Below are 11,230 nucleotides of genomic sequence, written 5' to 3'. Positions count from 1 at the left end.
TCAGCTGCTGCTGCTGCCGAAGATGGGTGTCGCGCCCGGTTCGGTGAGACTCGGCCCGCAGTGACTGGGCTGGGCTCGGCTGGGCCCGGTGTTACGGTGGGGGCGGCTCCTTCACCCGTCCCCGAGCTCAGGGTCCGGTGACCAACCGCCAACCGCCAACCGCCACCCAGGGGCGCGCGCGTGACGTCACCGGGCCCTGTGACCAACTGCCAGCCGGGGGGGGTGGGGCGTGAAGTAACGCCGTGGCGTATGTGACGTGTGGCGGTGGGCGGGGCTGGACTGGGCTAGGCTGGCGGACCAGCGGGGGCGCGCGTGACGTCACCGGGCCGGGAGGGGGGTGAGGGGCGTCCCGCGGCGGGTGACGTGTGGCGGTGGGCTGGACTGGGCTGGGCTGGCGGACCAGCGGGGGCGCGCGTGACGTCACCGGGCCGGGAGGGGGGTGAGGGGCGTCCCGCGGCGGGTGACGTGTAGCGGTGGGCGGGGGCTGGGCTGGGCTGGCGGACCAGCGGGGGCGCGCGTGACGTCACCGGGCCGGAGGGGGTGAGGGCGTCCCGCGGCGGGTGACGTGTGGGCGGTGGGCGGGGCTGGGCTGGGCTGGCGGACCAGCGGGGGCGCGCGTGACGTCACCGGGCCGGGAGGGGGGGTGAGGGGCGTCCCGCGGCGGGTGACGTGTAGCGGTGGGCGGGGGCTGGGCTGGGCTGGCGGTCCCGGCCAAAGATTATAGAGCAGCTATAAGATCTTTGGTCCCGTCGGACCAGCGGGAGCGCGCGTGACCTCTGGCAGCCGCGAGTGAGCGGCCGTCGTTGGAGCGCGCTCCCGCCCGCCCGCGCCCGGCCGTCAGTCGCCGCCCCTCCCTCCCACTCTCCCTCCCTCACCCACTCACTCACTCACTCATTGACTGCTCCGACCGACCGACCGACCTGCAGCCGTCGCTGGCCCGCTGTACCGAGGCGCTGACACACTGATCCATCCGGCGACATGACGGGGGGTGAGTGGAGACACGGGCCCAGAGGGAGGGGAGTGAGAGAGGCATTTGGATGGGGGTATTTGGTGGGGGAGACGGGGTCTCTACCCCACCCACCCCCATTGTCGGGGTCGCGCCGTGGGGCGGGAGGGTCACTGAGCTGTCGCGGCGCTGCGTCTCTCAATTCACAACACCTTTCCCCTCAGCTCCCCCCCTCTCTCTCCTTCCCCCCTCTATTTCCCTCTTTCTCTCCCCCCCCGCCTCTCTCCTCCCCTCGCCCCTCTCTCCCCCCCTCCTCTTGCTTTCTCCCCCCCCCCCTCTCTTCCCCCCCCTCTGTCTTCCCCCCCCTCTCTTTCCCCCCCCTCTCTTCCCCCCCCTCTCTTCCCCCCCCTCTCTTCCCCCCCTCTCCCCCCCCCCTCTCCTCCCCCCCCCTCTCTCCCCCCCTCTCTCTCCCCCCCTCTCTCTCCCCCCTCGCTCTCCCCCCCCTCTCTCCCCCCCTCTCTCCCCCCCCCCTCTCTCCCCCCCCCTCTCTGCCCCCCCCTCTCTTCCCCCCCCCCCTCTCTTCCCCCCCTCTCTTCCCCCCCTCTCTTCCCCCCCCTCTCTTCCCCCCCCTCTCTTCCCCCCCCTCCCTGCCCCCCCCCCCTCTCCCCCCCCCCCCTCCCCGCCCTCCCCCCCCTCCGCCCCCCCCCCCCCCCCCCCCCCCCCCCCCCCCCCTTTCCCCCCCCCCCCCCCCCCCCCCTCTCTCCCCACCCCCCCCCCCCCCCCCCCTTCTCCCCCCCCTACCCCCCCCCCCCCATCCCCACCCCCTTCCCCCCCCCCCTCTCCCCCCCCCCCTCTCTCCCCCCCTTTCTCTCCCCCCTTCTTCTCTTCCCCCCCCTCTCCTCTTTCCCTCCCCCTTCTTCCCCCCCTCTCTTCCCCCCCCCTCTCTTCCCCCCCCCCTCTCTTCCCCCCCCTCTCTCTCCCCCCCCCTCTCTCCATCTCCCTCTCCTCCCCCTCCCCCCCCCCTCCCCCCCTCCCCCCCCCCTTCCCCCCCCTCTCTCTCCCCCCCTCTCCCTTCCCCCCCTCTCCTCTTCCCCCTCTCTCTCTCCCCCCCTCTCCTCTTCCCCCCCTCTCTCTCTCCCCCCCCTCTCTCCTTCCCCCCCCCTCTCCTCTTCCCCCCCCTCTCTCTTCCCCCCCCTCTCTCTCCCCCCCTCTCTCTCCCCCCCTCTCCTCCTCCTTCCCTCTCTCCCTCCCTCTCCTCTCCCCCCCTCCCTCTCTCTCCTCTCCTCCCTTATCTCTCCTCCCTTCCTATCTCCCCCCCTCTCTCTCTCTCCCCCCCTCTCGCCCCCCCCTTCCCTCTATCTCCCTCTTTCCCCCCTCTCTCCCCCCCTCTCTTCCCCCCCCTCTCCTTCCCCCCTCTCTTCCCCCCCCTCTCTTCCCCCCCCTCTCTTCCCCCCCTTCTCTTTCCCCTCTTCTCTTCCCCCCCCTTCTCTTTCCCCCCCCTTCTCTTCCCCCCTCTCTCCCCCCCCCTTCTCCTCCCCCCCTCTCTTCCCCCCCTTCTCTTCCCCCCCTTCTCTTTCCCCCCCTCGTCTTCCCCCCCTCTCTTCCCCCCCCCCCCTCTCTTCCCCCCCCCTCTCCCCCCCCCCCCCCCCTCTCTTCCCCCCCCCCCCTCTTCCCCCCCTCTCTTCCCCCCCCTCTTCTTCCCCCCCCTTTCCTTCCCCCCTCTCTTCCCCCCTCTCTCTCCCCCCCCTCTTCCCCCCCCTCTCTCTTCCCCCTTTCCCATCTCTCTCTTCCCCCACTCTCTCCCCCCCCTTCTTCCCTCCCTCTCTTCCCCCCCCCCCTCTCTTCCCCCCCCTCTCTTCCCCCTCCCCCTCTCGCCCCCCCCCCTCTCTCCCCCCCCCCCCCTCCCCCCCCCCCTCTCCCCCCCCTCTCCCCCCCCCCCTTCGCCCCCCCCCCTTCCCCCCCCCCCTTCCCCCTCCCCCCCCCTCTTCCCCCCCCCCTCTTCCCCCCCCCTCTTCCCCCCCTCTTCCCCCCCCCTCTTCCCCCCCCTCTCTTCCCCCCCCCCCTCTTCTCTCTCCCCCCCCTCTTCCCCCCCTCTCTTCCCCCCCCCCCCTCTCCCCCCCCCCCCCCTCTCTTCCCCCCCTCTCTTCCTCCCCCCCTCTCTTCCCCCCCCCTCTCTTCCCCCCCCCCCTCTCCCCCCCCCTCTCTTTCCCCCCCCCTCTCTCCCCCCCCTCTCTCTCTCCCCCTCCCCCCCTCTCTTTCCCCCCCTCTCTTCCTCCCTCTCCCTTCTTCCCCCCCCCTCTCTTCCCCCCCTCTCTCTTTTCCCCCCTCCCCTCTCTTCCCCCTCCCCTCTCTCTCTTCCCCCTCCCCTCTCTCTTCCCCCCCCCCTCTCTCTCCCCCCCCCTCTCTCTCCCCCTCTCTCTCCCCCCCCCTCTCCCCCCCCCCCCCCCTCTCCCTCTCCCCCCCCCTTCTTTCCCCCCCCCTCTCTTCCCCCCCCCCTCTCTTCCCCCCCCCTCTCTTCCCTGGATCACGGTGCATTTTACTGTGACCTTGTAATTGCCCTCTCCATTTCGTTCTTGGTTTTATTTTTACACAAAAACAGTAAATCAAATTAATCTGAAGAAGGGTCTCGACCTGAAACGTCACCCATTCCTTCTCTCCAGAGATGCTGCCTGTCCCGCTGAGTTACTACAGCATTTTGTGTCTCCCTTCGATTTAATATAGATAAAATATGCAACACTAGATTTAAGCACTCAGATTTCATCATTAAATTATTGAACAATAATTTTCTTCATAAAATTATTACACGATAAATACGTGGAATATACAAATTAGTCCATCTTTGCTCCACTGTTCCTGGTTTTACTTTTCTATCTTTATCAGCTTAACATATTCTTCCTGTTAATCTAGCCTCACAAGCACCAATACCTTTTCCATCAGACTGGTAGACATTTGTTACTCTCTGGCTGAGAAGATTATTTAGTATTTTTGGATTTCTTGTGTTATGTTTAATTCAATGCCCTCCAGTTTTACTCTTTCTTACAAATACAAACATTCTTGTGTTTACTCTCCGGCCGTTATAATTGTGAAGATATCGTGTCTTCCCTTGGATGTTTTGACTCTGGAATGGTTAGCTAAAAGCTTAAAAGTAGAAACAATTATTAGATTAAAGATAAGCGAGCGCTCAGAGTACAAAGAACAGGACGGTTCACGGTTAATAATAATTAGATTGTCAATCAAAAAGTATCTGCGTTGCCATGAAGTGTGGGGAGGGGTATATGAATATGGTGGGCAATGGATGTTGGTGAGGTGGGAAAATCAGATCTGAAAGTGCATCCTTACATAACCAGGAGAGGGGATATAGCCGTGTACTTTTGGTGTACATTATTGTAAATTCTCTTTGCAGCCTCACCAGCAGTTTTTATTAAAATGTTTGCTTCCCAAACAGACTCCAATGTATGTGTCCAAGTCTATAAACACACACACACACTTACCAATTTTGAAATTGATTTTGATTTTCGGGAACTTAAATCTTTAATGTGGGGCAAGTGATTACAGTGCTCATCTTCATTGGAACCCGATCTCTACCTGCCTTCAGGAATAGCTATTCTTTATCCCCCCCCCCCCCAACTCCCCAAATTTCTGATGTGAAAGCTGCATGAAGAGCTGGCTGATGTACGCTTCTTAGCTCTAAATGCGCACCTCATTTGCTATTCTACGATGTGGCACGTTAGAAAATATAAATAAATTACTTGTGTGCATGCTTATTACCTCTTCCAAGATTTTGGCATGGTTCATCAAGCTTTTGGCATCCACGTTGACACCTTTTCTTGCTTCTGGATGTTTTAATTTTATTTTAATAGTGTTTCCATTTATTTTCCTGCTGCTGATGTTAGGTCTCTAGATCACTGGATGTGTGCTAGCTTCCTTCTTAAATAAAGGTATTACATTACTCTCTGCCAATTCTCTGGCTATACCTTTCTCCGATGAATTATTAAATACGTCTAATGGTGCTTTTACTATCCCTTCCGTTGGTTGATTTAAAATGTGTGAATGTGATCCACCTGGACCACGGACTTATAATTCGATTTAACTATTCCTCTTGTTTTACATCTTGTAGAATCATAGAGCACAAAAATAGGCCCTTCTCACCACCCATGGCCATCAAACACCCATTTACATTATTTGTTCCTAATTTCTGTATTTTGCATTTGCTTCTTTAATTGTACTCAGATTTATTTTAGATTCTTCATATTCTCCATCCCTGCTACAAGGCACGTCTTTTGTGTTCTAATCATCACCTGTTTGCAAGAATGGAGGGTAATCGAGTGTTTCTCCCAGGAGTATTATTTGAGCACAAGATTGTGTGTATCAGATATATTTGGTCTCAAACTTGGGAACATGACCTTTGAGATCCATATGCATCATTTATATTTCCTTGTTCAGGTACCGGGGGGGGGGGGGGGGGGGGGGGGTTGCGTTTGTGGGAAATAACAATATTCCATCACATGAAGCCATGACATCTGCGTGTACATCAAGAGATGACAGCTGACATTGTTATTGATTTATTTACTTTTTTCCTGTGAGAGAAAATCCTGTAAGAGGTAAATTTTAATCCATATCTCCAATATTTGGTTAGTGTTTTGTGAGTTCTGCAAGGATGATTTATGTTACCCGAGGGGCCACATGTATTTGCTATTGTGGGGGAAAGATGACTAACAGGACAAAATACATGCGCACTTTCATCGTTGCTATATATTCAAAAATATCATCTGGATGATAGATTTTTCTGGTTGCATACAATACAATACAGTACCATTTATTTGTCATTTGAACCTCACATGAGGTTCAAACGAAATTTGGTTTCTGCAGCCATACAAGAAAAGAACCAAGACACACATCAACACAATTTACACAAACATCCATCACAGTGAATCTCCTCCTCACTGTGATGGAAGGCAAAGTCTTGTCTCTCCCCTGCTCTCCATTCTTCTCTCGATGTCAAAGCCCCGGACGTGCTAGCAAGTCCGCGGCCATTTAAAGCCACGCCGGGCGATGTAAGGCCCCGCTCCAGGTCACTTTCAACCCCGCAATTCGAGCAGGAGAAGTCGCCGTTGCTGGTGCCCCGCAATTCGAGCGGGAGAAGTCGCCGTTGCTCCCACCGGGGACCCGCGAGCTCCCTGTGTCACCATCCACCGAAGTCGGGTCGCAGCCGCGCGCCACCGCAGCTCTCCACGCTCCGAAGCTGGCCAGCTCCACGATGGTAGGTCCACAGCTCTGCCGGCTCCGTGACTTGAGCACCCAGGTCGTTCCGTTGGAGGCCGCTCCATGGTGATAGGCCCCAACGACAACGGAGACCCGACAGAGAAAAAGGGTCTCCGTGCAGGGAAGAGATCTAAAAGTTTCCCACACCCCCCACACATGCACATTTAAAAGCCCACTACAAACTATACCCTCAACGGGACCATAAAAAAAAAACACAGACAGACTGCAGAGGCCGCTGCGACGTCGGTTTTGACAGCGGCACAGCTTGTAGAACTGCTGTATCTCTGTGACAGTGGCCTGGGTGCAATCCTGACCTCCAGTCCTATCTGTGTGGAACTTACACACTCGCCCATTATAAGTTTTCTCTGGGAATTCTGGTTGTCCCCCCCCCATTGCCCAAAAGTGTGGGTTGGTAGATGAAACAGCCGGTGTGAATAGCTCCTAGTGTATGTAGGTGAGTTGTACAGTCTGGAGAGTCTTGAAGGGAATGTATTAGGAAGAGATTAGTATAAATTGGTGCTAGATGATGCAGACTTGGGAGGCCAAGTGGCCTGTTTCCGTGCTGTGTGAGTCTATGACTGTTTTAACTTCCTTGGGATATGCAGATATGTTTTGTGAAATCATTATTTATTTTAGCAACGATTAAATCCTCATTGATTTCATTTAAACGCATCATCACATGGTGTTTCTTTGTATGCTTTTCTATAGAAATGTAGTTGAACATTTGGATTTTTTTTCCTTCTTCTCTCCATATTATAGGTGGTTCTGTACCAATAAAGTTAACGGCAAACATGTCAAAAGGTGGGATAGCCCAGTTTGAGTGCCAGCAGCTGGAAAGTGCTATGGAGAAGGAGCTTGCCCAATTGTTGGCAACTGCATCAAAGACCGAGCATAATGTATGTGTACACGGGTTCATTTCCACAGATTTGGAATAGATAGGGTAAATGCACAGAGTCTTTTACCCAGAGAAGGGGAATCAAGGGTGAGAGTTGAACAGCACATTTTGTCTGCAAGAACCGAAAGGCATAGATTTATGGTGAGGGGAGAAAGACTGAATAGAATCCTGAGGGGTATCCTTTTTACACAAAGGGGGTGGTAGGTATATGGAACGAGCTGCCGGAGGAAGTAGTTGAGGCAGGTACCATCATAACATTGTAAAAACATTTGGACAAGTACATGGGTGGGATAGGTTTAAAAGGCTTTGGGCCAAACACAGGCAGGTGGGACTAGTGTTGGTTGGCGTGGGCAAGTTGGGCCGAAAGGCCTGTTTCCATGCTGCATGAGTATGACACTATATCACCTTATTTAGAGTGTTTAGTTAGAAACCCTTTCCCCTTATGCAAACTACTTGGAAAAGAATGTAAGCATTCAGTTCAATAATACTGTATTATAGTCACATGTACCTAGGTACAGTGAAATGCTTTGCTTTTCATACAACCCGGTAAAATTCTGCAGCAGACCTCACGTAGGCAGTACCGAAGTGTCGCCACGTTTTGGCACCAACAAAGTTACAAAAGCCAAACTGTTAGAAGTGATGAGTTTTATTGAATTATGATTTAACATAGAGCGAAACAGATGAGTGGAAATGTTTAGAAAACAATTCCAGAGAGTTAGCTTGAACTAAACCAGCAGGGAAGTGAATAGAGAGCTGGCTACATATAATGTTGGATTGGAAGGGATGGATTTCTTTGGGATATTACAAAAGGTGATGAGGCATCTATAAAGGAAGATGTATATGTTGCCTTGTGACAGGAGGTGCTGGGTGGTGGAGAATTATATTTGATGGCAACATTGATTTACATTTCTCTGAATGCATTTGATTTTTATAATTAGCCTGGAAGGACATCAAAATAATCAAAAATCCATTGTCAGTTTGAGGATTTTATTGTAAATAAAACAAATTTTCAAAGCAAATTGGGTGGGGGAGAGAATTCTGCTGATACAGTGCAGAAAACTCACTGATAGACATAGCATGTTAATCTTGTAAAGGAATTATGATGTCAAATATTTACCTTTTATTCAAAATTAACTGGGTTTAATTGACTGACAATTGAAGTTTGAAACTGCTGCACACGTGTACATGGTGTAGAGATGGTGTTCAGTAAAATTTGCCCTTTCAGATATGCTTATTGGTGGTTACTATATGTCTGAAACATTTTACTATTTACTTTGCAGCAAGTGAAGAAGGATTTTGAGGGATTCCAGAAGTTGTTTCGCAGTTTACTGCAGCGGAAAGGTCCTTCAGTGGAATGGGATAAGATTCAGAAGGCCCCGGAAGATTCTGTAAGTTCTGTGCTTACTGTAAATTGGTTAAAAGGCTGAAGAAGGATGGGAACATTATACCTGCCATCAATGTGATCAATAAATTGCCAGAACTGGAGTATTTTCACATTTAAAAAATGTAATCTTATTGGTAAATAAGGACTTAATCGGACCTCTGCTTTATTTGTAGGAAAAAGGTTTAGCCGTTGCATTTAAAATGTCCACTTTTAAAGTTTCCTTACAGACTAAAAAATCCCTAATGGATAATTAGCATGCTAGATTTTGCTTTTAAGAGACTGCATTAGAGGTGCTGTATCATCCTGTAGTTGGAGACAGATGCAACCTATGACATTTACTGGCAAAACTTTAGAACCAAGGGTGACATCATTATATTCCTAGAATATGATCTAAGTGGTTGGTGGGTGTAACTGCATTAATAATAATACATTTTATTTATGGGCGCCTTTCAAGAGTCTCAAGGACACCTTACAAAAATTTAGCAGGTAGAGGAAAAACATGTAAGGGGAATGAAATAAATAGTAGAGACATGACTAGTACACAAAGTAAAGACAGAATTCAATTCAAAACACAATATGAGGCAATTAATGCACAGATGAAAAGGGAGGGGGACGTGGGGCTAAGGATAGGCAGAGGTGAAGAGATGGGTCTTGAGGCGGGACTGGAAGATGGTGAGGGACACGGAATTGTGGATCAGTTGGGGGAGGGAGTTCCAGAGCCTGGGAGCTGCCCTGGAGAAGGCTCTGTCCCCAAAACTGCGGAGGTTGGACTTGTGGATGGAGAGGAGACCGGCTGATGTGGATCTGAGGGACCGTGAGGGTTGGTAGGGGGAGAGGAGGTCAGTGAGATATGGGGGGGCCAGATGGTGGAGGGCTTTGTAGGTGAGGATAAGGATTTTGTAGGTGATCCGGTGGGAGATGGGAAGCCAGTGAAGTTGTTTGAGGACTGGAGTGATGTGATGCCAGGATTTGGTGTGGGTGATGAGTCGGGCAGCTGCGTTCTGGACCAGTTAGAGTCGGTTGATGTAGGTGGAGCTGATGCCAAGGAGAAGTGAGTTCCATTAAGCTCCTGTCAGTAACAAGGTCCCAGAAACACCACAGGCTCTCAGCAAACAGACGTCACTATAGATGTTGCATGACATTAATCATTGAAAGGGGGAAAAGAAAATAAGACAGAATTAGTTTTTACTCATTCCTGAAGATTGACTGCACAAGCAAAATGTTTCAGGCAGTCAGAAAATGCATTATGGCTAAATGTTTTGTTTCAAAAAGTTAACTTCTGTCACAGGCAACCGACATTGCTCAAAAATATTTCTCACGTCACTAAGTTAAAGATTGGCATTGTTCCTCTCTCTCCACCCACATACCACTGCCCTTCACAATAGACAATAGACACCACTACGTCACTATTATCTGGAAATTCTTGAGTTTTTGTAAATATTGGGCTGCCTGCACTGTAAGATCTGGGAAGGAGGCCAGGATATCATGCCTATGATAGCTCTTTAAAAATATTCTTCACAATTTAGTCTGAGAGATGTACACAGGCTGGACCCTGGTGCATGGTTGGTTATTTTTTTTATTAGAGAGCCTTCAGGCACAGCCCGACAGTTCTCCTTCCGGTCATCACAAGGAATGCTGATGTGGTTTGTAGCTCCTTTATGGAATTGCACTTGTCTGGGGATTTCTTGGCCTTGGCTGCGGGCATAGGCATGTAGTGGCCAGGTCAACTGGGTCAGACAACTTCCTTTTGGATGCAGAAAGCCCTGTACAACATGAGACTGTTGTCAGTCCTCATTTAAAAAAGTGAACACTTTTGACGTGGTCTTGATATAAATAGCATGTTAAAATTGTGACATGAGGTGATATTTAGTGAAAAGTCCATTGCTGGCCCTTTACCTCACCATTTGTGTTTCTCCACAAGTATTGGCCACTGATGTCAGTCATTCAGCACAAAAATGTGCCATACCACCCAACATGCCCCATGTACACTAGGTCCACATGCCCCATCTACACTATCCCCACATGCCCCATCTACACTGGCCCCCACATGCCCCATCTACACTAGCCCCCACATGCCCCATCTACACTAGCTACACTAGGTCCACATGCCCCATCTACACTAGCCCCCACATGCCCCATCTACACTAGCCCCCACATGCCCCATCTACACTATCCCCACATGCCCCATCTACACTAGCCCCCACATGCCCCATCTACACTGGCCCCCACATGCCCCATCTACACTAGGTCCACATGCCCCATCTACACTATCCCCACATGCCACATCTACACTGGCCCCCACATGCCCCATCTACACTAGCCCCCACATGCCCCATCTACACTACCCCCCACATGCCCCATCTACACTACGCCCCACATGCCCCATCTACACTGGCCCCCACATGCCCCATCTACACTGGCCCCCACATGCCCCATCTACACTGGCCCCCACATGCCCCATCTACACTGGCCCCCACATGCCCCATCTACACTGGCCCCCACATGCCCCATCTACACTGGCCCCCACATGCCCCATCTACACTGGCCCCCACATGCCCCATCTACACTGGCCCCCACATGCCCCATCTACACTAGGTCCACATGCCCCATCGACACATTTGGCCCTTATCCCTCTAACCTTCCTATCTATGTACCTGAGCATGTTTATTTTCAATGTTGTTCTAGTACCTGCCTGAACCACCTGCTCTGGCAGTCAATGAAAGAGACCATCTTAAAGCAATTA

General features: G+C 52.5%; 1 protein-coding gene across 1 annotated transcript in view; it reads left to right on the top strand.

Annotated features, from left to right (window-relative positions):
- The first annotated feature begins 830 nt into the window (after window positions 1–830).
- The window catches only part of ugp2b (UDP-glucose pyrophosphorylase 2b), a 30,541-nt gene continuing 20,141 nt past the window's right edge, over window positions 831–11,230 (top strand). Inside the window, exons 1-3 of the mRNA XM_055638836.1 lie at window positions 831–988; window positions 6,968–7,104; window positions 8,384–8,491. Of these exons, the coding sequence (XP_055494811.1) occupies window positions 979–988; window positions 6,968–7,104; window positions 8,384–8,491 (255 nt within the window). The 5' untranslated portion in view covers window positions 831–978. The remainder of the gene's footprint in view (window positions 989–6,967; window positions 7,105–8,383; window positions 8,492–11,230) is intronic.

This window comes from Leucoraja erinacea, chromosome 8 (genome assembly GCF_028641065.1).
Source record: "Leucoraja erinacea ecotype New England chromosome 8, Leri_hhj_1, whole genome shotgun sequence".
NCBI lineage: Eukaryota > Metazoa > Chordata > Chondrichthyes > Rajiformes > Rajidae > Leucoraja > Leucoraja erinaceus.
Note: the sequence above shows the minus strand (reverse complement) of the source record. Positions and strands in the feature narration are given on the sequence as shown.